Source organism: Theropithecus gelada, chromosome 14 (assembly GCF_003255815.1).
Source record: "Theropithecus gelada isolate Dixy chromosome 14, Tgel_1.0, whole genome shotgun sequence".
Lineage (NCBI taxonomy): Eukaryota > Metazoa > Chordata > Mammalia > Primates > Cercopithecidae > Theropithecus > Theropithecus gelada.
The window spans coordinates 1,061,594-1,085,824 of NC_037682.1; the positions used below are offsets into that span (position 1 = coordinate 1,061,594).

General features: G+C 63.6%; 4 protein-coding genes across 9 annotated transcripts; 3 read left to right on the plus strand and 1 right to left on the minus strand.

Annotated features, from left to right (window-relative positions):
- The first annotated feature begins 260 nt into the window (after positions 1-260).
- On the plus strand, positions 261-7,345 carry PNPLA2 (patatin like phospholipase domain containing 2). Its single transcript, XM_025358186.1, has 10 exons — positions 261-312; positions 934-1,285; positions 2,994-3,226; positions 3,318-3,383; positions 3,772-3,981; positions 5,326-5,386; positions 5,483-5,644; positions 5,784-5,916; positions 6,082-6,204; positions 6,291-7,345. The coding sequence occupies exons 2-10, from the start codon at positions 1,099-1,101 to the stop codon at positions 6,592-6,594; spliced, it is 1,479 nt and encodes a 492-aa protein (XP_025213971.1). The 5' UTR covers positions 261-312; positions 934-1,098; the 3' UTR covers positions 6,595-7,345.
- A 1,718-nt stretch (positions 7,346-9,063) lies between these two features.
- On the plus strand, positions 9,064-13,821 carry CRACR2B (calcium release activated channel regulator 2B). 2 transcript variants are annotated; one of them, XM_025358189.1, is made up of 10 exons: positions 9,064-9,265; positions 10,028-10,587; positions 10,666-10,777; positions 11,176-11,365; positions 11,806-11,952; positions 12,070-12,157; positions 12,441-12,533; positions 12,701-12,867; positions 13,059-13,130; positions 13,369-13,821. In XM_025358189.1, exons 2-10 carry the CDS (start codon positions 10,423-10,425, stop codon positions 13,541-13,543), a joined length of 1,209 nt encoding a protein of 402 aa, XP_025213974.1. In that variant the 5' UTR covers positions 9,064-9,265; positions 10,028-10,422; the 3' UTR covers positions 13,544-13,821. The 2 variants fall into 2 exon arrangements, with proteins under 2 accessions (XP_025213974.1, XP_025213972.1); XM_025358187.1 differs by lacking the exon at positions 9,064-9,265 and having other exon boundaries at positions 9,407-10,587.
- A 953-nt stretch (positions 13,822-14,774) lies between these two features.
- On the plus strand, positions 14,775-20,429 carry CD151 (CD151 molecule (Raph blood group)). Of its 4 annotated transcripts, none has more exons than XM_025358202.1 (9): positions 14,776-14,866; positions 16,627-16,688; positions 17,519-17,609; positions 17,713-17,904; positions 18,230-18,304; positions 18,711-18,815; positions 18,925-19,083; positions 19,522-19,608; positions 19,712-20,429. In XM_025358202.1, exons 3-9 carry the CDS (start codon positions 17,526-17,528, stop codon positions 19,769-19,771), a joined length of 762 nt encoding a protein of 253 aa, XP_025213987.1. In that variant the 5' UTR covers positions 14,776-14,866; positions 16,627-16,688; positions 17,519-17,525; the 3' UTR covers positions 19,772-20,429. The 4 variants fall into 4 exon arrangements, with proteins under 4 accessions (XP_025213986.1, XP_025213987.1, XP_025213988.1 ...); XM_025358203.1 differs by having other exon boundaries at positions 14,776-14,862; XM_025358201.1 differs by lacking the exon at positions 16,627-16,688 and having other exon boundaries at positions 14,775-14,862.
- Positions 18,821-24,159, minus strand: POLR2L (RNA polymerase II subunit L). 2 transcript variants are annotated; one of them, XR_003115741.1, is made up of 3 exons: positions 23,958-24,159; positions 21,827-22,045; positions 18,821-19,070 (listed from the first exon to the last, which is right to left on the minus strand). XR_003115741.1 is itself a non-coding variant. In XM_025358204.1 (2 exons), the coding sequence occupies exons 1-2, from the start codon at positions 24,050-24,052 to the stop codon at positions 21,937-21,939; spliced, it is 204 nt and encodes a 67-aa protein (XP_025213989.1). In that variant the 5' UTR covers positions 24,053-24,159; the 3' UTR covers positions 21,771-21,936. The 2 variants fall into 2 exon arrangements, 1 of the variants encoding a protein (XP_025213989.1); XM_025358204.1 differs by lacking the exon at positions 18,821-19,070 and having other exon boundaries at positions 21,771-22,045.
- Between the last annotated feature and the right edge of the window lie 72 nt (positions 24,160-24,231).

A 24,231-nucleotide genomic window follows, 5' to 3' on the forward strand; every position in this document is an offset into this window, starting at 1 on the left:
AGCCCTGACAACAGCTAGGGCCAGAGATGACCTCAGCCTGGAGAGCCAGTGTTCCTGGGGAGACAGAATGTCATTGCCTCCCACCCCAACCTAAGAGAACCTCTCCTTTGGGGGTGGGGTGAGGTTCAGGGACGGATCCTGGATCCACACCAAGCCCGGCTTGCTCCACTGACAAGGAGAAAAATGCGGAAAAGGGACGGAAGGGTGACATCATCCAGGATTGCTCTACCTCTGGGGCAATTATCGGGGGGCGGGGCGGCCCCAGTCAGACGCAGACAGCCCCAAAGCCTGAACAGGCAGGGCGGGACCCAGGTACAGACCCAGGTAAGAGGCCAAGGTCCGGAGGGGTCGCGGGCGCGGGGCAAGGCTGAGGCCCCACGTCAGGGCGCATGGGTCTGCGGAGCTGGGGTCCCCCACGAAGGGTTTGCGGGACTAGCATCCCGCCTTGGATGTTTATGGGTCTGTCTGTGGGTGAGCCAGTGGGTCCCGGGACTCCCGAGGCCTGTGCGGCTTTCAGGTCTGGGGTGCTGCCGGTAAGTCTCTGTCCAGGGACCAGCTCCTCTGTCCCGGGTGGGTGTGGGAGGCGGACCTGTTGGGGAAGGGCGGCGGCTGCCCTGAAACCAGAGCCCCCTCTCGCGGGTACCCAGGTCTGTGTGAGGCTTCCAGCCCCCAGGCTTGGGGGTCTGCGCCCGGCCCACCCCGCTCCCGTAGGCGCGTGCCCCCAGCCGTGCCCAGCAGGGGCGGACGGAGGGCGGGAGGCTTCGCTGGGCGGCAGCGGAGGGCAGGGCTCCAGCGCGGGGGGGCGGGTCAGGGACGGGGGCGGGGCCCGAAGGCACGGCCGTTCCCCGCGCGCCCCGATTGGTCTTCGTGTGCCGGCCCCGCCCCCGCCGTGAGTTCACACTTAAAAGCGCCGCCTCCGCGCCGCTCGCGTAGCTTCTTCGCCTCCGCCAGCGGGGACCCGAGCTAGAGCCGCAGCTGGACCCGCCCGGCCCCCGGCTCCCGGCCCCCGGCTCCCGGCTCCAGCGAGCGAGCGGCGAGCAAGCGGCGCAGAGAGGCCCGGCCGCCCGCGGAGCCCGGAGCCCGGCGGCCGCCGCCGCGATGTTTCCCCGGGAGAAGACGTGGAACATCTCGTTCGCGGGCTGCGGCTTCCTCGGCGTCTACTACGTCGGCGTGGCCTCCTGCCTCCGCGAGCACGCGCCCTTCCTGGTGGCCAACGCCACGCACATCTATGGCGCCTCGGCCGGGGCGCTCACGGCCACGGCTCTGGTCACCGGGGTCTGCCTGGGTGAGCGGGGCCGGGGGCGGCAGGCGGGGCTGGCGGGAAGGCCGCGCGGGGCCGGGGAATGGTCTCGGTGAACGGAGGGGCCCCGCGGCGAGCCGGTGGGTACCGTGGGAAGGGCTCCTGTCCGCGCCTGAGGAACCCGGCGAGGATCCAATCCGGGTCGCTGGCCCGGGGGCGGGGCCTGGTTTGTTTTGCTTCGAGGGTGCCCGGGGCCCGCCTCTCGGGCGCAAAGGTTGGGGGACGGGCAGGTGCAGCAGAAGCTGCTTAATTGGACAGAGAAAGTAACTCGTGGGCGGGACCGTGAGAATCCAAGGAGGGACCTAAGTCACCCCGTGGCCCTGGATATTACACCCGGTGCCAGCGGTCGGTCACAGTGTCCTGGGCCTCTGCAATTCCAGGCTGCTATCAGGGGGCCTGGCATGGGGGTGGGCTCTGAGAGGCGTCTGGGAACCGTGACCTGGTCCTTTCCAAGGGCCCGGAGGAGGAGCCCCGCTGAGGTCAGGGCTGGGCGCGAAGGGGCTCTTCTGCCCTCTCCTTGCACATGGTGCCCTGTGGCCTGGCTCCCCGCTGAGGCCCACCGCGTTTGCACACTTCATGGTGAGGGTGCTTCTGGGCTCTGGTGCCTGTGGTCAGGAGTGGATGGGTCTCTGTGTGCTGGGCTGGCCTCGGCTGGCACTATCGGCTGCCATGAAGGAGCAGCATTTACAGCACATAACTTCAGGAGTCCTGGGAACTGCTGCCCAGCTCCTAGCCTGTGAGGACACCCGAAATGACAGGCACCCTGCTCAGCAGGAGCTTGTCCGGGGTTCACCCCTGCCCTCTTCCTCTGAACTTTGTCCTGGGAGGGAGGGGGCTGGACCACAGAAGTGAACCCCCCAGGTCCCAATAACTACAGCTGTTATTGGAGGCCTTCAGACAAGCGCCTCAGTCGGCCCCCTGGCTTCAGGACACATCAAGGTCCCTGCTGCCCCAGCCAAGGACACTTCTCCCATAGCTTCCCCACCCTGCTCCCAACAAGACTCCTTCTCACGGGTGGTCTTGCACAGCTGGAGCCCATAGTGCAGCAGGTGCTGTCTGAGGAGCTCCTGCCTCCACACTGCCCCACTCCTGACAACAGTGATGCACTGGAGGAGGGGCTTGGACCTCAGCTCTTCCCACAACGCTCCAGACCACTTCCAGGGACTAGCCCCAAGCTGGCCAGCACCCTTGGGCCCAAAAGGAGTGTTTGGGGTGCTTCCTCTTGGCTGCAGTGGGACACAGGTGTGCCTTCTTAGGAACTGGGTCCTGACTACTTCCAGCCCAACACGCCCGGGCCTGTGAACTGTGACCTGTGTGCCGGGCTGGGCTTTGTGGGTCTGCCCCATCCCCCCACTGCTGAATCCGGCCAAGTGGGTGAAGGCTAAGGCTGGTCAGAGTTGAGTCTCTGCCTTGTCCCCACTCCTGGGCTAGATGCCACACCAGGCCCAGTGACTCATGGGGACAGACAGTTGGGAAATACCAGGCAGAGGGCAGGTCCTGGTCTCAGCTGGCCAGCCTCAGCTGTCTGCCATCTCAGGGAAGGTGGCCAAAGTCCCAACTATAAGCCAGGTCCCACATGCACTGGGCCTCCTCCAGGGTCTGTATGCCATGGAACCCTGGACATGGGGCTATGAAGGAAGGTGGGTTGCAAAGCCCAGGAGCACGGGCCCCTAACCTTGGCCCTGTGCCCCAGGTGAGGCTGGTGCCAAGTTCATTGAGGTATCTAAAGAGGCCCGGAAGCGGTTCCTGGGCCCCCTGCACCCCTCCTTCAACCTGGTAAAGATCATCCGCAGTTTCCTGCTGAAGGTTCTGCCTGCTGATAGCCATGAGCATGCCAGTGGGCGCCTGGGCATCTCCCTGACCCGCGTGTCGGACGGCGAGAATGTCATTATATCCCACTTCAACTCCAAGGACGAGCTCATCCAGGTGGGGCCTGGTGGAGCCATGCTTGGGGGTGGGCGCAGTGTGAACCTCAAGGACCCTGCTCACTCTCTCCCACTCTGTCCCTGTCCTGAAGGCCAATGTCTGCAGCGGTTTCATCCCCGTGTACTGTGGGCTCATCCCTCCCTCCCTCCAGGGGGTGGTGAGTATCCCTAGCCCTGGGCACCTTCCATGAGGTGGGCCGTGGGATGAGGGACAGAGGGGGAGGCCGCCGAGAGCCATCCTTCAGGCCCTTGCCCTGCCACCGCCTGTTACCCCACTTCCCCTGTGTTACTCAAGAAGCAGCCATGGCGATGCACGCTTCCTGCCCTGCCCCCCGCCATCCCTTCCTCTGTCCCTGCCCTCCCCCGTCTGCCATCTGCTCAGTGCCCAAGCTGGCCCACAGTCAATGCCCAGTGGGTAAAATGCCCAAATGAAATAGCCACTGAATGGGGCCCTTGGTGGCCGCGTGGGGTGGCGGTGGGTGGGGGGAGCTGGCCAGTGCAGCCGCAGGCCCTCACGTACAGTCCTGTCTGTGTGTCCCATGGAAGCGCTATGTGGATGGTGGCATTTCGGACAACCTGCCACTCTATGAGCTTAAGAACACCATCACAGTGTCCCCTTTCTCGGGCGAGAGTGACATCTGTCCACAGGACAGCTCCACCAACATCCACGAGCTGCGAGTCACCAACACCAGCATCCAGTTCAACCTTCGCAACCTCTACCGCCTCTCCAAGGCCCTCTTCCCGCCTGAGCCCCTGGTGAGCTCTGCTCCGGGGACTGTGGCCTTCCCAGCCACTCCTCACTGAGCACCAAGGGAGAACACTGCTCCTTTGACTTCTGAGTGCCCAGGGTAGGGTGGGGTCTGTACAGCCTCTTCTGAGGGCTGCGGGAAAGTGCGCAGCCTCTCTAGGGGCAGATGGCCCATCCAACCTCTGTCCAGGTTCCCCGTCCAGCCTCTCTCTCTTTTTTTTTTTTTTTTTTTTGAGATGGAGTCTCGCTCTGTTGCCAAGGCTGGAGTGCAGTAATGCGATCTCAGCTCACTACAACGTCTGCCTCCTGGGTTCAAGCTATTCTCCTGCTTCAGCCTCCCAAGTAGCTGGGATTATAGGCGCCTGCCACCATGCCTGGCTGGCCTCAAACTATTTTTTTATTTTTTATTTTTTGTTTGTTTGTTTTTTTTTGAGACGGAGTCTTGCTCTGTCACCCAGGCTGGAGTGCAGTGGCGCAATCTCGGCTCACTGCAAGCTCCGCCTCCCGGGTTCACGCCATTCTCCTGCCTCAGCCTCCCGAGTAGCTGGGACTACAGGCGCCCACCACTGTGCCTGGCTAATTTTTTCTATTTTTAGTAGAGACGGGGTTTCACCATATTAGCCAGGATGGTCTCGATCTCCTGACCTTGTGATCCGCCCGCCTCGGCCTCCCAAAGTGCTGGGATTACAGGCGTGAGCCACCGCGCCCGGCCTATTTTTTATTTTTATTTTTATTTTATTTTTTTTTTTTTGAGACGGAGTCTCGCTCTGTCACCCAGGCTGGAATGCAGTGGCCGGATCTCAGCTCACTGCAAGGTCCGCCTCCCGGGTTTACGCCATTCTCCTGCCTCAGCCTCCCGAGTAGCTGGGACTACAGGCGCCCGCCACCTCGCCCGGCTAGTTTTTTGTATTTTTAGTAGAGACGGGGTTTCACCATATTAGCCAGGATGGTCTCGATCTCCTGACCTCGTGATCCGCCCGTCTCGGCCTCCCAAAGTGCTGGGATTACAGGCTTGAGCCACCGCGCCTGGCCTATTTTTTATTTTTTTGAGACGGATTCTCACATTGTCATCCAGGCTGGAGTGCAGTGGTGCGATCTCCGCTCACTGCAAGCTCGGCCTCCCAGGTTCATGCCATTCTCCTGCCTCAGCCTCCCGAGTACCTGGGACTACAGGCACCCGCCACCATGCCCGGCTAATTTTTTGTATTTTTAGTAGAGACGGGTCTAGGATAGGTTTTGGGGTTGGGGCCTGCGGGTGGTGAAGGGAGGTGGCTCTCAGGAGCGCCAGGGACTCCAGGGGGAGAACAGGCATCCCTGGCTCCCTCCACTCCGTTTAACCCTCCTCACCACAGGTGCTGCGAGAGATGTGCAAGCAGGGCTACCGGGACGGCCTGCGCTTCCTGCAGCGGAACGGTGGGTGGACCCCCGCGGCACAGGGCGGGGTGGGCTCGGCTCTGCTGCACCCTGCAGGCCTGATGAACTGGGAATCCCTCCTCGCCCCCACCCCAGGCCTTCTGAACCGACCCAACCCCTTGCTGGCATTGCCTCCCGCCTGCCCCCACGGCCCAGAAGACGAGGACGAGGCCATGGAGAGTGCCCAAGCGGTGGACCACTCACAGCCGCCCAGGGAAGATCACATCCTGGAGCACCTGCCCGTCCGACTCAATGAGGGTGCGCACCTCGGGGACTGGAGGGGAGGAGGGGAGGCAGGAGGGGAAAAGAGAGAGAGGACGGTGAGCCAGGGAGGGAAATCTAGGGGGTCCTGGGCTCCTCTGCCTCCACTGGCCGCTGACCTCCCGCCTACCCGCAGCCCTGCTGGAGGCCTGCGTGGAGCCCACAGACCTGCTGACCACCCTCTCCAACATGCTGCCCGTGCGTCTGGCCACTGCAATGATGGTGCCCTACACGCTGCCGCTGGAGAGCGCTCTGTCCTTCACCATCCGGTGTGGGGGTCGGGAGAGGGGCCCTGGGGACGGACTTTGGGATCATCCACGAGTGATGGTCACCAGGGAAGGTGGGGTGAGGTGGGCAGTACCGAGTCAGGGCACAGACAGGGCCCGGCGGGTGGGCATGCGAGCCCCTGAACGCGCTGCTTGCCCTGTCCCCAGCTTGCTGGAGTGGCTGCCCGACGTTCCCGAGGACATCCGGTGGATGAAGGAGCAGACGGGCAGCATCTGCCAGTACCTGGTGATGCGCGCCAAGAGGAAGCTGGGCAGGCACCTGTCCTCCAGGTGAGCCGCCGACCGCGTGTCCACCCGGGGCCCGCGGTGCTAGTGCCGGGAGCTGAAGCCCTCCCTAACGTGTCCCTGCCCCGCAGGCTGCCGGAGCAGGTGGAGCTGCGCCGCGTCCAGTCGTTGCCCTCCGTGCCGCTGTCCTGCGCCACCTACAGCGAGGCACTGCCCGGCTGGATGCGCAACAGCCTGTCGCTGGGGGACGCGCTGGCCAAGTGGGAGGAGTGCCAGCGCCAGCTGCTGCTCGGCCTCTTCTGCACCAACGTGGCCTTCCCGCCCGAAGCTCTGCGCATGCGCGCATCTGCCGGCCCTGCCCCCGCCGCCCCCGCCCCAGCCGACCCAGACGACCTCGCATCCCCGCAGCACCCGCCGGGCCTGCCCCCTTGCTGAGCGCCGCTGCTCTCGCGGCCTGGCCTGTGATCGGGGCCCTGGGGCTGCCGGAGACCCCAACCCTCTCCAGGGATCCTGCCTGAAATGCCTGCTTTACCACTGCAGAGTGAGGAGATGGGGGGAGTCACAGCTGCCAAGAGGGGCCTTTACCGTGGGCCCCTCGCCAGCCACTCACCAGCTGCACTGAGTGGGGAGGTTTCCACACCTCTCCCCTGGGCCGCTGAGGCCCCGCGCACCTGTGCCTTAATCTTCCTTCCCCTGTGCTGCCTGGGCACTTCCCCCACCCCCTTACCCCCGAGAACTTTGCAGCTTCCCTTTCTGCCCCATTTTTCATGTCCTGCTGAAAAATGTGTGTGAAGAATTATTTATTTTCGCGAAAGCACATGTAATAAATGCTGCAGCCCAGCCTCTGCCCACTTCGCGTGTATGTGACTGCCCGCTTGCTTGCAGAGCCTGGTGGCCAGGGTCTGGCCCTGCCTCGGCTGACTAGCGTCTCCACAGCTGCAGGCCGGGTCTCCCAGCATCGCACTCCTGGGCCTGGCATTTGGAACCTGCCAGGTTGGCCTAGGAACCCCCCGCTACAGACACATGTGAGCCTGCTGCATTCCTGCCCACAACCCCCTGTCTAGGACCCATCCACATGCCCCCCAACTTGCCCTCGGCCTCCTGGCTGACCCTTGGCCACAGCCTTCTGAGGGCCAATGGAAATATTTGGGACCGAGATCCTTGGTAAATAAAAACCAAAATGTTTACAAAAGGTGTCACCTGCCCCTCCCCACACACAGCGGGCGTGTGGCTGCTTTCAGGCTTGGACAGCTGTGGGGGCTGAGGTTCCTGAAACTGAGCACAGGGGACCTGGGAAGCCTGGGCACTTGCTCCACTTGGCCTTTGGCCCAAAGTTCTCTGTCCCCCCACCCTCACAAGCCTCTCTGGCCTGGTGCACATACCTTCTTGTTCCTGTGCCCAGCCAGTACACAGGTTGGGGCTGGGATATGGAGGCAGGTGAGGTCCTAGCTGAAGGGGACTCAGCCTTGTGCTGAGGAAGTGGTTTCCTGACAGCATCCTCTGCATGGCGGGGAGGCCATGAGGGGAGAAGGCCAGTCCTTGGTAACCAAAAGGGCCCCATGGCCTGAGGGTGCTGGAGTGGAGCCCTAGGCCTGACTGGCTGTCCAGAGCTCTTAGCCCTGTCAGAGTCAGTCCCCACCTGCTCCTCCCAGAAGGCGTGGGGTGGCTGTGGTGGCAGCCCCCTGCCAACAATAACGGTTGGTTCTGGGATCTGGGACTGGGCGAGCCGGCCAGGCAGGTCCCTGGTGCGCCTGTGCCAGAGGCCACCCCCTTCCTTGGTTTCAAGGTCCTGTCCTATAAGCCCAGCCTTTTGTGGTTCAGCTGGGTCGCAGGCTGGATCCCAGGCCCCTTCCTCGAGAAGCGGAGGCCTTGCGCCCCTCCAGGGTTGCTGGGCGGGAGGATGATTCCAGCCCTTCAGGTGGGTGCGGGGGCCAGACGGGCTGGGGAGGGCTCCTCGGTCTTGGGTGGAATTTTCTCCCCACACGGGAGGGTTTCATTCCGGCCTCAGGCAGCTCCTCCTTCCAGTCCTCCCCCAAGGGGAGCCCCAGTCAGGGCTGGGCCCCAGAAGGAGAGCCAGGAGGGGCTGTGGAGGTGGGACCTCCCTGTGTCCCCAGCTCGTTCACCCGTACGTGTACACTGAATACTGCTAAGTTAAACATTTTCTAGCATTACATGTTCATTGTTTTGTTTTGAGATGGAGTTTCGTTCTTGTCGCCCAGGCTGGAGAACAATGGCACAATCTCTGCTCACTGCAACCTCTGCCTCCTGAGTTCAAGTGACTCTCCTGGCTCAGCCTCCCCAGTAGCTGGGATTACAGGGTAGGGTTTTTTGTATTTTTAGTAGAGATGGGGTTTCGCCATGTTGGACAGGCTGGTCTCGAACTCCTGACCTCAGGTGATCCGCCCCGCCTCGGCTTCCCAAAGTGCTGGGATTACAGGCGCCTGGCCTACATGTTTATTGTTTAAAAACTGGGAAAGTATCGAGAAGAAAGTAAAGGCTCCCCACCCCTAGAGATAACCGCTGAAAGTATTTGGTCTGTTTCCTGCCCGGCCTTTTCCTACACACACTTTTTGGTGCCTTAAGTCAGGCTCCCCACGGACAGGAGCGGCCCCTCCCAGACACTGGTGTCTGCGCCCGCCCCCCGCTGCCTTGTCCCAGCTCTGGGGGGTCCCTGGGTCTCCAGGGCACATCGTTGCTCCACTGCTCGCTCGAGCCTCCACGGGTCGGGCAGCCGGGGCAGCGCAGAGAGGCGGGGACAGGCCACAGCGGCGCAGAGCGGCTCCTCCCGGGGCCGGCCCAAGCAGGGGTCTCGGTGCCTGGGAGGCGGCAGGGGTCGCTCCGGGCCCGGTGCCCCCGGCGCCCCGTCCGGGTCCCAGCTGGGGCGGGGCGCGCCCAGCGTTTCCGGGAGGAGCGGCCCCGGGCGCGCGGCAGGTGCGGCGGCGCAGTTCGCAGGTAGGCGACCGCTGGTCCCGCCGCTGAGGCCCCTCCACCGCCGCCCGCCCGGCACCCGCCGCCGGCACCCCCTCGGGGCCGCCGTGGCCCGCGCCAAACCTGAGCGTCTCGGTGGGGAACTCGAGTTACACCCTCGGGGCGCGCGGCGGCAGGGGTAAGGGCGGGCTTGTACCCCAGAGTTTCGGGGAGCGCAGGCGGTTGGCCGCCCCACCCAGCCAGCCCATCCTCCCAGCTCCCTGGGGCCCTGCCGCCACGCGGCTTCCGGCTAGGGTGGACCTCCGGTCTAGCCGGCAAGCCGGAGGGAGAGGCGACAACGTGGCTTGGAGGCAATGGCCCTGGCCTCTTGTGTCCCCTTCTCTCACCTGCCCAGACTTGCCCTCTTTGAAGGTCGCCTGGGCTAAGGAACCTGGAAGGACCCTGGGCGGGGAGTGTGGGGAGAGGATCACAGCTCCCTGGTTGGGGAAGGCGGGTTTTGCTGGGGAGCAGCTTTGGGAAATCCGGGATTAGGACACTGTGTGAAGGACAGGTGGCTCTGGTTAGGGGGAGGGGTGTCCCTGCAAGGAGGTGGGATGGGAGGCCCCAGGGAGTTCTGGGACAGGGAAGGGCCTTAGTGTTGGGGGGCAGGGGTATTAGGTCTCGAATCTGAGGGTTTCTGAGTGGAGCCTCAGAGGCAGGGCTCTGCAGGCTGGGACCTTGCCCCTGCAGTCTGTCGGCTTAGTTGTGCGGAGGGAGGGGCCAGTGGGCAGAAGGGAGAAGTTTGCCCTGCCTGCCAGCTGTCATGAGGCTGGGCCACACAGGCCCGGGCCAGGGGCTAAGGACTTGGTCAGGACTGGTTGAGCCCTCACTTGGGATCAGATCTCCAGTTGCAGAGTGTGATGGGCTCCTCCCTCACTGACCTGCAGCCAGCTCCTCTCAGCTTTCAGGATCCCACCTTCCTTATCACCAGGTCTTCTCCACTGGCCCCTGAGATTGCCCTCACCTCCAGCTCCCCCTCTCCCAAAGTCGGCAGCCCCTCCTAGGGCTGTAGCCTCTCCCTGGGTTCCAACCTCCTGAGATGCCAGACCCATTGGGGCAGTACTCACAGGTCCTGAGCTGCATCACCCACCCCAGTGACACCCCAACCCTGCAGCATTTTCTACATCCAACCCCCTGGCCCCACCTTGCCTTCCGCCCACCTTCCCACCTGCTGCAGGGAGGGCCCTCAGCTGAGCCATCAGACATATTTGCACCCCATCTGCTCCCCTCCTGAATTTTTTCTGACCCTCCCTTGGCTTCACAGCACCTGAAGGCCAACTGAGGCCCCCTGCTCCCATGGCCAGCCCTGGAAAGCCTGGGGCTGATGAGGCCCAGGAGGAGGAGGGGGAACTTGAGGGGGGCTCTGCAGGGCCACAGGCTGCAATGCTGGAGCAGGCCCAGGAGCTGTTTCTGCTATGTGACAAGGAGGCCAAGGGTTTCATCACCAGGCACGACCTGCAGGTGAGTCCCTCGCCCCAAGAGATTGCTTCGGCCCTGGTTGACCTCAGCAGCTCATCTCTGCTCTCCTTCCCTGACCAGGGACTCCAGAGCGACCTGCCCCTCACACCAGAGCAGCTGGAGGCCGTGTTTGAAAGTCTGGACCAGGCTCACACTGGCTTTCTCACTGCCCGAGAGTTCTGCCTGGGCCTGGGTGAGCCTGAGGCCTGCCTATCTCCCACTGCCCAGAGCTGGAGGCCTGATCAGGAGGCCCTGGCACCTGTGGCGCCCCGAGGGCTGCCTGTGCCTCTCCTCCTCCTCCCTCCGGGGCCCGTGCTGGTGTCTGCACGCACTGGCGCTTGGGGGCTCCCAGCTGCTGTCCAGTGTGTGGAGCTGACCTTCCTGCCCCTCACCTCCTCTCCCGTGCTAAGCTCCGGTGGGGCTGGGAGCCGGCCTGTCACCTCTTGTTCCCAGGCCAATAGGACCAGAATAAGGAAGAAAAACAGGAAACTGGGCCCTGAGAGAGGGCAGGATACTCGTTGGGAGGGTGAACGGGGACAGAGCCAGGGTGGCGACCCACAGCGGTGGTAATCGCTCGCTCCATGCCCGCAGGGATGTTTGTGGGGGTGGAGTCGGCCCAGGGAGCGACCCCCCGCAGGACTCCCGAAGAGACCTTTGAGTCGGGCTGGGGCTGGCTCGACGTGCAGGGCACGGGGGCCTCTCTGGATGAGGAGGAGGAGGAAGAGGAGGAGCGGTTCCACACTGTGTTGGAGCAACTGGGGGTGGCCCCGGTCCTGGGCGAGTGAGTCGGCGCTGGCCCCCCTCCCACTGCCCCCTCTGCTGTTTCTCTGCCTGCATGCTGTCTGCCCTTGTCACCCGAGTGCTGGTCCTGCACAGGGTCTCTAGGGCGGGTCAGGCCTAGCCTAGCGTCAGCTGCGACTCCTTGGGAGGGACCTGGCGTGATTTCCCGCAGAATTTGCATTTCATGAGGCAGCAGCCAGGGCTGCAGGGAGGAGGGGCAGCGCCGGGCGCGGGGCCACATACTGGCACTGCCCGGGATACGCACACCGACCACGCACGCCGGGCAGGGGCGAAAGCGCTCACGGGAGGGATGCCCTGCACGCTGCAAGTGCTCCTGTCCTGCCCAGGGACGAAGGAGTCTCCCAAGGGTTTGCCGTTGGCGGAGGGGAGCCTGCTCCCCGCCTCTGCCAGCTCCAGCCTCAGTTCCCGCCCGCCCTCCAGGCAGCGGGCTGTGAGGACGCTCTGGGCCCGGCTGCAGCGCGAGCGCCCCGAGTTGCTGAGCTCTTTCGAGGATGTTCTGATACGCGCGTCAGCCTGCCTGGAGGAGGCGGCCCGGGAGCGCGACGGCCTGGAGCAGGCGCTGCGGAGGTGAGGGCCGGGGTGGGCTCTGGGAGCCAGTGGAGGGCCTCAGGGCAGCAGCAGAGGTGGTGCCGGGGGGCTGTAGCACTGGCAAGTTCTCATCCGGGGTCGCCTGGTCCCCCGAAGGCGCGAGAGCGAGCACGAGAGGGAGGTGCGCGCTCTGTACGAGGAGACCGAGCAGCTTCGCGAGCAGAGCCGGCGCCAGCCGAGTCAGGTGGGTCTCGGGCCCCGCCCCTCCCGCCAGGCCCAATCCCACCGCGCTGGCCTTCCTGGCTCCGCCTTCTCCGGATTAATCCCTCCCCGACGGCCCCACCTCCGCGGGTCCAGGCTGCCCTCAGCCCGATGAGACCCCGCTGGGCCTCACCCATCACGCCCGCCTGGTTTTCTCCACCCGACCCCGCCTCGCCCTGGCCCACTCCCAGTCCCTGGCCCTCCGTGTACCTCTTTTGCATGGCCGGGCGGCCAGCGGAGGCTCAGTGGTCCTCCCTGCGTCCCAGAACTTTGCCCGCGGGGAGCAGAGAAGCCGCCTGGAGCTGGAGCTGCAGAGCCGCGAGCAGGACCTGGAACGCGCGGGCCTGCGGCAGCGGGAGGTGAGCACCTGGCCCCTGTCCCGTCCCTAGGGTCACCCGTGCACTCTCCCCCTGTGCCTCAGCGTCCCCAGTCCCCGGGTTGTCTGGAGCCTGGGGCCCGCGCAGCACCCCGGGGAAGAGGGGGCGTTCCTTGCCGGTCTCCATCCTTCCACTGTTCCACCCTCCAGTTAGAACAGCAGCTGCAGGCCCGGGCTTCGGAGCACCTGGAGGCGCAGGCCCAGAACTCCCAGCTGTGGCGGGCGCACGAGGCGCTGCGAACGCAGCTGGAAGGGGCGCAGGAGCAGATCCGCAGGCTGGAGAGCGAAGCGCGAGGCCGCCAGGAGCAAACCCAACGGTGCCGGGGGACGGGGCTGGGGCGGGCCCCGGTACGTGTCCCGCGGGCGGGCCGACAGGCGCTCAGCTCTGGGCCACTTTCATCCTCATCTCAAGTCCCAGGCCTGCCCAGTGGGAGGGAGGGTCTTCTAGGGGGTCCTGGGGCTCCCCAAGGAGCCTTCCTGCAGCCGGATCACCACCTCCCACCCACAGAGAGGTGGTCGCCGTCTCCAGGAACATGCAGAAAGAGAAAGACAGCCTGCTACGGCAACTGGAGCTGCTCAGGTACAGTCAGGCTCAGGCCTGAGAAGGAAGGGGCTCAGCAGAGCTTGGGGGCTCCAAGCGCCCCAACATTCTTGGCTGCCACTCTACTCCACTGGAATCTTTTCTTATGTCTGCCTTTCACCCCTCACGCTGCAGTCCCAGCCAGACATCTCTCTTCAGTCTGAGGGGAGTCAGAGCCCGCCTCCCCCAACCTTGAGCTCCCTCAGACCCTCTCAATGTCTGACTCCTCCTTCCCTAGGGAACTGAACACACGGCTGCGGGATGACAGGGACGCCTGCGAGGCCAGGCGGGCAAGTGGCAGCCGTAGGAAGGCTCTGACGACTGCCCACCTGCCTGGGCCCACCTGCTGCTGCTGCTGCTGCTGGGCTCGGCCCCACAGACGCGGCTCTGGCCACCTTCCCAGTGCCCGGTGACCAGCTCCGAGTGACTCAGAGCATCAGCTAGAAGCTGCTCTTCTGGGAGGCTTGTCATGGGTAGGGGGTGCCCACTCAGGATGTGGGCTCTCCCCAGGGGGCCCCAGGATCGCATGACTGAAGAACTGAAGACATGAAGGACCTAGCCTGGGAGTGGTCAGGGTCCAGGGAGTGGTCAGGGTCCCGTGTGCCCTCTGCCAGTCTTCGCTCTGTCCCCAAGCAACCCCAACTCAGTTCAGCAGAAAACCCCCCTCATCAAATAAAACCTACTGACTGCACTGCATCCTCCTGGGCCTTCCGTGCATCTGGGGGCCACAGCCTGTGTGTGCCACATGCATGAGGTGGGCACTGTGTACACGTGCTGTGTGGGTGAACACAGGGAGCGAGGGCCTGCGGCGATGGGGCTGAGGTCCTGCGTGTCCTCTTGTGTCCCTGGTCATGCCCCAAACTCACACTACCCATCAAGGCTGGAGCCTCCACAAGGCCCTCGCCAGTGTGTGGATCAGGGTTCCCCACTGTCTCACCAGGGAGCCCGGGCAGTTCCTAGCCTCAGTCGGCCACCCCCTCCCATGCTGGTCCTCACCTGTGGCAGTGATGAATGAGCTTGGTGGGTGGGGAGCCCCCTCCTTCCTCACTCCCACTCTCTGCCTCTTGATGCAGCCCTAGGCCGGCCCTACCATTCCTCCTTCACCTCCTCGCACCGCTCCCAGTGGCCCCTTCCAGTCTGGAGGGCATGGGCCCCCCAGAACCCCATGGGTATCTCTCGCTGGGACCCCAGGCCTGCCCGGGTCTCCAGGCTGTCCACACTGCACGCAGAGTAGCCCCTCTCCTGCATCTACCCACAGCGCTAGGCCCTCCCCTCCCCCAGGCCGGCATCCGTTCTGCCGACCCCTGCAGCCTCTGGGCGGTTCCTGGGTGCTGAGAAAGAGATGGGGGTTGGGCATGGAGGAGGGCCCGGTCGCCACAGCCCAGGCCCTCTGGCTGGGCTGGTCGCCGTCTTATCTCCGGGCCTGCCTCCCGCCCAGCTCCTCTGTCCCTGGACCGGATGAGCCCTTGATGGGCTGTTGGCACCCCCAGGGCTGCAGCTCGCCCGGCCTCCGCAGTGTCGGGTCGACCCCCAGCGCCTACACCCACCGGCTCCCGCCAGCCACGCGGGTTCAGACCTGTCGAGGTCCTGACGCCCCGGGCGGGGCTTGAGGCCGGGGCGGGGCCTGGGCGGGGCGGGGCGTCCCCCTCGGAGGCGCCGGGCCGCGCATTCTCAGCGCTGGGAGCCGCCGCCCCCGCAGCCGCCGCCGCCCGGTCCCGGACTCCGACGAGTGGTAGGTGAGTGCGACGTCACGGCAGCCCGGCCGAGCGGGGCGAGGGGAACGAGGGGAACGAGGAGGCCGAAGGCCCTGCGCGCCCCAGTCCCGGAGGCCCAGCCGCAGGCGCCGGGAGGTTCCGGGAGGCCGCACCCACCGCCTGGCCCAGCTCCTTCGCAGGCCCTTCCGCGGGAGGCGGACGCCGGTCGGGTGAGGGAGGCGCAGTGGCAAGGAGAGGCGCCTCCCGGACCCTTGGACCGGCCTGACGGCACCCTTCGGCCCAGGGGTCCCGGGACGCGCAGCCTGGACACCCTGCTCATTGTCCCTGGACACGGCCGCCTTCCCTCCGCCCGCAGCCGCCCCCGCCCGCGTGCAAGTGGGCGCGCCATTGGCCGCGCCGGGCGGGGTCGGCGGCGGTGACCTCATTGCAGTGCCCCGGGGACGCTTGGCAGGCGCGGAGTCCCAGGTCCTCCTGACTGGGGCTCCCCCTGATAGGGCGCGGGTCGCCCAGGGGCCTGGTGCGGGTCCCGGGGACTCGGGGAGGGCCGGAGAGCTATTTTTGGATGGCCTTTTCCCAGGGGGTTCAGAGGGACTAGGCATTCCTGGGAAGAGGGGCCACTCCGCAGCGCGTCGTCTGTGTCCTCGCGGTGGAGGCCGCATCTGTGCCTTGAACCAGCCTCTCCAGAAAGCCTGGGACCTCACAGCCAGGCCAGGGGCAGATCCGTGAGGGGCTCACACATCCCCCCAGCTCAGTGACAGACACACATCCCCCCCATCGGTGGCAGGCACACCGCCCCGCTGGTGGCAGGGTCTGCTCGTGCCACCCCTCGTGCGTGTATTTAGGCCCCTGGCTTCATGGAGGGTGAATGTCCCCTCTCAGCTCAGTGGTCAGGTCTGTCCCCGCGAGCTTCATGATGCCTCTTTCCCAAGCTGTAGCTGCTGCTGTTTGGGGCAGAAGGGCCAGTGATGGGCCTGGAGCGAAGGCCAAGAGTGGGGCACCTGGGGAAGGCATGAGGTCCCTCCCAGGATCAGACACTGTCCGGGAATGTCCTCTGCCTTGGGAGGCCAAAGCGGGTGGAACACCTAAGGTCAGGAGTTCAAGACCAGCCTGGTCAACATGGTGAAACCCTATCTCTACTAAAAATACAAACATTAGCTGGGCGTGGTGGTGGGCGCCTGTGATCCCAATGACTCAGGAGAATGAGGCAGGAGAATTGCTAGAACTCAGGAGGTGGAGGTTGCAGTGAGCCAAGATCGAGATCATACCATTGCACTCCAGCATGGGTGACAGAGCGAAACTCCATCTCAAAAAAAGGAAAAAGGCTGGGCGCGGTGGCTCAAGCCTGTAATCCCAGCACTTCGGGAGGCCAAGACGGGCAGATCATGAGGTCGGGAGATCGAGACCATCCTGGCCAACACGGTGAAACCCCGTCTCTACTAAAAAAATACAAAAAACTAGCCTGGCGGGTGGCGGGCGCCTGTAGTCCCAGCTACTTGGGAGGCTGAGGCAGGAGAATGGCGCGAACCCGGGAGGCGGAGCTTGCAGTGAGGTGAGATCGCACCACTGCACTCCAGCCTGGGCGACACAGCGAGACTCTGTCTCAAAAAAAAAAAAAAAAAAGGAAAAAAAGAAAAGAAATGTCCTCTGCCTTGCCCCACCCTAGCCCAGACTAAAATACCAGGCTTGGCCACTCCTCTCTCTGCCTCCAGAATGAACCCAGCCCACTCTGGCCCTTGGGCCAGACGTGTAACCTGTGACCTGACATGTCCTTGCCCCTGTAGCCTAGAGTCCTGGGGAGCTTCTGTCCACCTGTCCTGCAGAGGAGTCGTTCCCAGCCCGGTTGGTGTGTGCTGGGCAGGGCGGGGCAGAGCAAGCGGGGTGGTGAAAGTCCAGGCCTGGCTGTGCTGTCTGGAAACGTGGCCTGGGGCACTCACCTGCTGTCTGCACCCCATGCGGTCCCTGCCTTCCCTGTGCTCACAGCTTGCCCGCTGCTGCATGTTGGGCAGGGCACGGGGCCTCTGGGGAGGGGCACAGCCTGTCTGTGCTGCCCCTTCGTGTTGGTGTGGGTCCCCTGTCCAGGAAAAACCCTCCCAGTCTGCCAGGCTCCACCTGCCTCCACGCTCCATTCTCCCCACTCGGGCCAGGAGGAAGGAAGGGCTGCCCTTTAACAGACCGTAAACAGGCCTGGAGAGCCTTAGGAAGGGGCTGAGCTGGGGCCTGTCTGAGCCTCTGCCTCTCTGCTGTCTCTGTCTCTGAGTGGCCTCCTCTGCCCTCACTGCAGGCCCGTAGTCTCCTGTCAGCCTGTGACGTGGGGCCCCGGGAATGCCATGGGGGGCGGGCAGGCTGGCATGAGCTCACCGGAGGTACCCGCTAGGGCTTCCTCCCCGGGCCGCCAGCAGGGGTGAGTCAGCAGTGATGATGGGCGGTCCTCCATGACCCCTGGCCTATCTGTGGGCACCAGGGGTCTCTCGTGGCTGCACCTGGTCAGGGCTCCTGAGTCGCTAGGAGGTGACACGTCATGTTCCCACAGGGGCTCCTTCGCAGGTCTCCCAGGACAGTGGCTGGCTCCACCCGACTCCTGGGCCGGCTTGGGCATCTGTGTTCCCTCCTCCTATCTGTCCCTGTCAGGGGTCTGGTGCTGTGGCCCCGCTGACCCCTCCCCTGCCTCCCCAGCCCCAGGATGGGTGAGTTTAACGAGAAGAAGACAACATGTGGCACCGTTTGCCTCAAGTACCTGCTGTTTACCTACAACTGCTGCTTCTGGGTGAGGAGGGGTCGCCTTGCCCCCACTCCCACACCCACCCCTGCCCCTCCTGGGTCACCATCAGACCTGGGCAGAGTCGGTGACTGGTGTGTACTGCTTGTAGCTGGCCGGCCTGGCTGTCATGGCAGTGGGCATCTGGACGCTGGCCCTCAAGAGTGACTACATCAGCCTCCTGGCCTCGGGCACCTACCTGGCCACAGCCTACATCCTGGTGGTGGCGGGCGCTGTCGTCATGGTGACCGGGGTCTTGGGCTGCTGTGCCACCTTCAAGGAGCGTCGGAACCTGCTGCGCCTGGTCAGCAGGGCACAGGGCCACGGGGCGGGGTGGTTTGGATGGGGCCCAAGGGGGTTGTTGCTGCAGGCTTTGAACCTGTGCCTTGCTGTGCTCACCCGGGGGGGGGGCACGGTCCTTCCACCCCTGCCTAGTCCTGTGGGTCCCCACATTCCCGCTGGACCAGCTGAGGGAAGACACCAGCTCCACAAGAAACCTTCAGGGAGGGTGGCCGCCACTCAGCCCCCACCTGGAGCCTGGGGAGCCGGGGTGGGGACTCTGCTCTGAGGTGCCCAGGCACTAGGCCTCAGAACTAGGCCTCCTTGTGCACCCTGCCCCCCCCGCCCAGTACTTCATCCTGCTCCTCATCATCTTTCTGCTGGAGATCATCGCTGGTGTCCTCGCCTATGTCTACTACCAGCAGGTGAGGGGCCTGGGCAGGCCATTCAGAGACACAGACATGCACAGGTGGGGTGGACACACACAGATGCACACACATGGCTAGCCCCAGCCCCTATCCCCACGGTCCCAGAGCTGACCAACGTGCCACTGGGCCTTGGAGGTGAGGTCTAGGTCTCTGCAGGGGCACATGGGGTCAGGCAGGTGTCCAGGGGATCCGGAAGCCATCTCTGCCTCTGCCGCACTCCACTGTCACCCTGGTGACGGTCCTGGCACCACCCAACCTCCCCTCATGCCGAGGTCTGACCTCAGCCCTTCCCTCTGGCTCTGAGCCAGGACCTGGGCCTCCCCTCAGGCCATCCTGGGGCTCTGCCAGCCCCACCTTGGAAGGTCTTAGACTGAGACTGAAGTTTCTTGTACTCCAACCCCAGCTGAACACAGAGCTCAAGGAGAACCTTAAGGACACCATGGCCAAGCGCTACCACCAGCCGGGTCACGAGGCCGTGACCAGCGCTGTGGACCAGCTGCAGCAGGAGGTGGGTGGGTGGGTGGTGCTGGGAAGGTGCATGCATCCCCAGGGCCTCCCTGGACCTGTGCAGGAGCCTCTGGTCCCAGGTCTCACCCTGAGCCTTGTTCTTGATGCAGTTCCACTGCTGTGGCAGCAACAACTCACGGGACTGGCGGGACAGTGAGTGGATCCGCTCAGGGGAGGCCGGTGGCCGCGTGGTCCCCGACAGCTGCTGCAAGACGGTGGTGGCTGGTTGTGGGCAGCGGGACCATGCCTCCAACATCTACAAGGTGGAGGTGGGTGGGCAGCGGAACCACACCTCCAGTATCTATGAGGAGGTGTGGGGGGCCTCCAGTATCTATGAGGAGGTGTGGGGGGCCTTTAGTATCTATGAGGAAGTGTGGGGGGCTTCCAGTATCTATGAGAAGGTATGGGGGCACCCCAGTATCTATGAGGAGGTGGGTCACCCCAGTGGCTGGATATGGGCAGTGAGACCACGCCTCCAACATCTACGGGAGGTGGGTGGGCAGCCCAGTGGCCGGATGTGGGCAGTGAGACCACGCCTCCGATATCTTAGGAGGTGGTGGGTGGGCAGCCCAGTGGCTGGCTGAGCTGTCTGTCAGTGGCCTGGCTGCATAGGTGCTAGGGGTGGGCATGGCCACACCCTGGAGGTGGTGGGGGCCAGTGGGAAGTGCCCCCTGGGCCCACCTTCAGCACCCATCTGCGCCCCGCAGGGCGGCTGCATCACCAAGTTGGAGACCTTCATCCAGGAGCACCTCAGGGTCATTGGGGCTGTGGGGACCGGCATTGCCTGTGTGCAGGTGAGGGCACACGGGGTGACGGGTATTTTGTCGGGGACATGGGGCAGGGCGGTGGTTGCTGGCCCCACGGCGTCTACTTATGCCCCCCTGGCTCTGCACACAGGTCTTTGGCATGATCTTCACATGCTGCCTATACAGGAGCCTCAAGCTGGAGCACTACTGACCCTGCCCTGGGCTTGGCCGCGGCTCTCTGTGCCTTGCTGCTGCTGCACCCAACTACTGAGCTGAGACTACTAAGTGCCAGGGGCTGGGCTCCCTGATGACAGCCACCCTGTGCCATCACCATAACCTCTGGGGACCCCAACCCCAGAGGCAGCTTCAAGTGCCTTTCGCTGCACACCAAAGCCCAGCAGGGAAGTAAGGGGGGCTGGCGGGACGACGGTATCGGGGGTGTTTTGTGGGGCTGCCTGAACACATTGTGCCTGGTGGTCAGATGCAGGCTGGAAGGGGCCTTGCTGAGTAGGGCAAGGCCGAGTGTTCCCAGCAGGGGGAGAAGCCCTTCACACCCCAGGCCTTTCAGGGATTGGGGCTTTGCCTTGCAGCCACATGGCCCCATCCCAGTCGGAGAAGCTGAGTAAGGTCTGACCCTTGGGCCTGGGCCTCTGCCCCTCCCCACCCAGGCCTCGTCTCCCTCAGAGCCCCTGCTGTCTTCCCCGCTGTGGTCACCACCACCCGAAATGCCACATGGTCACTGTGCACTGCCCCATCCATATGCCTGTGTGGGGCAGGGGCCTCCCAGTTTTGTTCACTGCTGTACCCAGATGCCTACAACCATCCCTGCCACATACAGGTGCTCAATAAACACTTGTGGGGCAGATGGACGAGCCCGCTGTGCTGGTGAGATGGTGGTCTGTTCTCAGGGCCCCTCACGTCCAGCAGGGTAGACAGACCCCTCCTTGCAGTGTCAGGACAAAGAAGGGCAGAGCCAGGACACAGCCCCCATGGGGCTCCAGGGAAGGGAGGTCTGATGCCAGGGACAGCCAAGCACAGGTCTCACAGCAGAAAGAACTGAGCATGTTTCTAAATGGTGAGATGGTAGTGTGTTCAGAGCCCCTGGGGGAGAGGAAAAATGGTTTCCAAAGACCCTTCTGGTCATGGTGGGGAGCAGACATGGGAAGGGTGCACACTGGGGGCTGTGCCCAGGTAAGAGGCGTCAGGCAGATGGGTGGGGGCAGTAGGGTGAGGGGGTTTACATGGTGGAGCCTATAGGCCCTGCTGGGGGCATGGGTGGGAGATACCAGAGCCTAGTGTCTGGCAGAGGTACCCTGGAGACGGGAGCCAGGGCTCAGTCACTGATTGTACCCCCCACTGCCCAGGCTCCTGTCCCTAAGGCTCAGAACTGAAGACCCTCAGGCAGACCCATTCTCCCCCACCAGAGGGCACCACGCCAGGTATCTCAGCAGCAGGGCCCTCTGACCTGGGGTGCTTGCTGGCAGCACTGCCTGGACAGCAGGGCCTCCTCCCAAGCCAACTAGGGGTGTCTTAAGGCCTGCCCTCCCTGCTAGGCTCGGGTGGGACCCTCAGGGACAGGCAGCAGTGGGCAGGGGCCAGCAGGTGCTAGCAGCCGTGACCATAGCAAAGACTGGGCCCCAGACGATCTGGTTCTTTTTTTTTTTTTTTTTTGAGATGGAGTCTCACTGTCACCCAGGCTGGAGTGAGTGGCGCAATCTCGGCTCACTGCAAGCTCCCCCTCCCGGGTTCAAGCAGTTCTGCCTCAGCCTCCCGAGTAGCTGGGACTACAGGCGCCCGGCACCACGCCTGGCTATTTTTTTTTTTGTATTTTTAGTAGAGACGGGGTTTCACCGTGTTAGCCAGCATGGCCTCAATCTCCTGACCTCGTGATCCACCCGCCTTGGCCTCCCAAAGTGCTGGGATTATAGGGGTGAGCCACCGTGCCTGGCCTAAATCTGGCTCTTCAGATTCCAAGAGAGAGGGTACAGGAGCCTCTGCTCAGTCTGAAGAGCACCCAGAAGGAGGGAACCTCAAAGAGCCCTGAGATGGAAGGCTCTCCTGGCAGCACCTCCTGCAGGGGTACCTGTGGAACAGGCTGGCCCCAGGGCTAGGAGAATTCATGGCCCAGTCGGCTTCCCTGGGCTGCCGCGGTGTGAGAGCTGGGCCTAGTCCTGGCCCCTGACATCCTAGTGAGGGCTGGGACCTTGGTAGTTCTGAAAGACCTTTACTGGATTGTTCCTTCCAGAGTGGGGGATGGGACACACACACGCTGTGGTGAGGCATTGCGCCAGCTCCTGGATGCCTCAGCCTTGTGAACTTGGGGCAGGATGCTCATGGCCCATGGTCAGCATGGCAGGTAGGTGGATTCCAGCCTGGTCACTTCTCCAAGGGTGCATAATTGAGCAGCTTCTCGATCAGGTCCACGTGGGCCAGCAGCATCCGGCGGCAGCAGTAGCGCTTCAGGCCCAGGGCGTCCAGCGCATCCCTGTGTCAAGCGAGGGGAGGAACAGAGAGGCCAGCTGAGTTCTCCACGGTCTGCACAGGCCTGGAGCCCACATCCAAGCTGCCTCTCACTGCCTGCTGGCCTCACTCCCCTGCTACCGGCAAGGCGAACACGTTCACCCGGATCAGAAGTAGAGACCTAGCGGTATGATCCTGGCTGGAGTAACCTGGCAATGCCCAGATCCCTGGGTGGAGCGTGAGGAGCCTCCTCTCCCACCTACTCCGGCTGTATATATGTGTGTCTAACATATGTAAGAAATATAAATAAAACGAAAACTAGAAGTAATTGGGGGAGCATAGAAAACCAAGGCCACCGAGGTCCTGATGTGCAGCTCCCCTCATCCCACACCAGCCACAGCAGGGTAGCTCTCCAGGGGCCTGCCCTTAGCTGGTTCATCCCCCACCCCGGCCAGAGCAAGCCCTACTCTGTCACTGTGGCGTCTTTCCTCACCTCTGCTTCCTTCAATCAGGGAGAGACTGCTTCTCCAGGGAGCCACCTCTCCCATTTCCCAAGCCAATTAGCAGCTTTAATTTCCCTGGGACCAAGGTCCAGTCACCATCAAGACCTCCAGAAAACTCCCACACTGATGGCTCCAATGTGCAGAGACAGAAGCTTGGGAAAGGGGAGGCCACATGGGAGGCCCCTGCCCTTCATATCCCTGGGAAAGGGTCTGGACAGGCCACCAGCCACTCACTCTGGCAGCCCACTCGCTTTACTCATTCGTCCAGCAAGCTGCACTGAGAGCCTGTGGCAGGCTGGCACACACGAGCCTGGGGTTTCACATGTGACCAGGACTCAGCAGGCAAGGGTCAGACTCCAGCGGGGGCACCAAGACTCATGCACAGTGGTGACAGCAGCACTGAGGGACAAGCACAGGAGAAGGATGCCTCCCCTACAAAGCCCGATGATGAGGGTGGTCAGCAAGTCTGCCCTGCATTTCTTTTTCTGTGTGTGTGTGCGTGACACAGAGTTTCACTCTCTCATCCAGGCTGGAGTGCAGTGGCGTGATCTCGGCTCACTGAAATCTTCACCTGCCTCCCAGCCTCAAGCGATTCTCTCGCCTCAGCCTTCCAAGTAGCTGGGACCACAGGTGTGCACCACCAAGTCCGGCGAATTAAAAAGATAAGAGGGCCAGGGGCGGTGGCTCACGCCTGTCATCTCAGCACTCCAGGAGGCCGAGGCAGGTGGATCACCTGAGGTCAGGAGTTCGAGACCAGCCTGGCCAACATGGCGAACTCCTGTCTCTACTAAAAATACAAAAATTAGCCGGGCGTGGACACGCATGTAGTCCCGGCGACTCGGGAGGTTGAGGCAGGAGAATTGCTGGAGCCCAGGAAGCAGAGGTTGCACTGAGCCAAGATCGCGCCGCTGCACTCCAGCCTGGGCGACAGAGCGAGACTCCGTCCCAAAAAAGAAAAAAAAAAAAAAGAAAAAATTTCTGGAGATCAGGGTCTCCCCAGGTTGTCCAGGCTGGTCTCGACCTCCTGGGCTCAAGCAATCCTCTCGCCTCGGCCTCCCAAACTTCTGGGATTACAGGCGTGAGCCGCCGCGCCCGCCCGTCCTGCAGCGAGGTTTGCAGGACATGGGGTGGGTCTGGGAGCAGAGACGAGAGATTAGGACGGAGACCAAGGGCTTTACTGCGGGTGACAAGACGCCTGTCACCCGCCAGGCCACCTAGAATCCCCAGGACACCACTGGTTTGAAGCGCAACTCCGTTCTCTCCCCAGACTTCAGGGGACAATGTTCTCCCGAAAGCAGATCACAGAGCTGGGCCGGAGTGGCCGGGTATGAAGCTGCTCATGGAGCGCTGGCCCCAGGCAGCGCTGCGCCTCCCGCCCCCCGCGCACCCCAGGGCGGACTCAGCCCCCAGCCCCGGCCCCAGCCCGCGCCTCACCCCTCAGTGTACTCGGCCTGCAGCAGCCCCAGGTAGGCCTCCCACTTGTTGCCGACGATCTTGCCGCAAGTGAAACACCGTACAGGAATGATCATGGCGGCGGCGCGTCCCAGACTGCCCGGCCCGGTCCGGCCGCACGGGAAGAACTCCCCCCAGGCCCCGCCCCGGGCGCGTCCACTGTCGCGGGGGGACCGGCTCCGCTCGTTCTCCGCTGCCCCAGCCGTTCATACACTGGCCCCGGCGCCGCTGGCCGCAGTTTCCGCTGCCATGGGGA

What these genes read in the sequence shown, in the direction of transcription:
- PNPLA2 (XM_025358186.1), top strand. Translation starts at nt 1,099, where the DNA reads ATGTTTCCCCGGGAGAAGACGTGGAACATCTCGTTCGCGGGCTGCGGC. An exon ending in CCAAGGACGAGCTCATCCAG is followed by an intron (nt 3,227 to 3,317) that starts GTGGGGCCTGGT and finishes CCTGTCCTGAAG; the next exon opens with GCCAATGTCTGCAGCGGTTT. An exon ending in GCTCTGTCCTTCACCATCCG is followed by an intron (nt 5,917 to 6,081) that starts GTGTGGGGGTCG and finishes CCCTGTCCCCAG; the next exon opens with CTTGCTGGAGTGGCTGCCCG.
- CRACR2B (XM_025358189.1), top strand. Translation starts at nt 10,423, where the DNA reads ATGGCCAGCCCTGGAAAGCCTGGGGCTGATGAGGCCCAGGAGGAGGAG. An exon ending in TCACCAGGCACGACCTGCAG is followed by an intron (nt 10,588 to 10,665) that starts GTGAGTCCCTCG and finishes TTCCCTGACCAG; the next exon opens with GGACTCCAGAGCGACCTGCC. An exon ending in CGGCAACTGGAGCTGCTCAG is followed by an intron (nt 13,131 to 13,368) that starts GTACAGTCAGGC and finishes CTCCTTCCCTAG; the next exon opens with GGAACTGAACACACGGCTGC.
- CD151 (XM_025358201.1), top strand. Translation starts at nt 17,526, where the DNA reads ATGGGTGAGTTTAACGAGAAGAAGACAACATGTGGCACCGTTTGCCTC. An exon ending in CCTACAACTGCTGCTTCTGG is followed by an intron (nt 17,610 to 17,712) that starts GTGAGGAGGGGT and finishes TACTGCTTGTAG; the next exon opens with CTGGCCGGCCTGGCTGTCAT. An exon ending in TGGACCAGCTGCAGCAGGAG is followed by an intron (nt 18,816 to 18,924) that starts GTGGGTGGGTGG and finishes TTCTTGATGCAG; the next exon opens with TTCCACTGCTGTGGCAGCAA.
- POLR2L (XM_025358204.1), bottom strand. Translation starts at nt 24,052, where the DNA reads ATGATCATTCCTGTACGGTGTTTCACTTGCGGCAAGATCGTCGGCAAC. An exon ending in CAGGCCGAGTACACTGAGGG is followed by an intron (nt 22,046 to 23,957) that starts GTGAGGCGCGGG and finishes CGCTTGACACAG; the next exon opens with GGATGCGCTGGACGCCCTGG.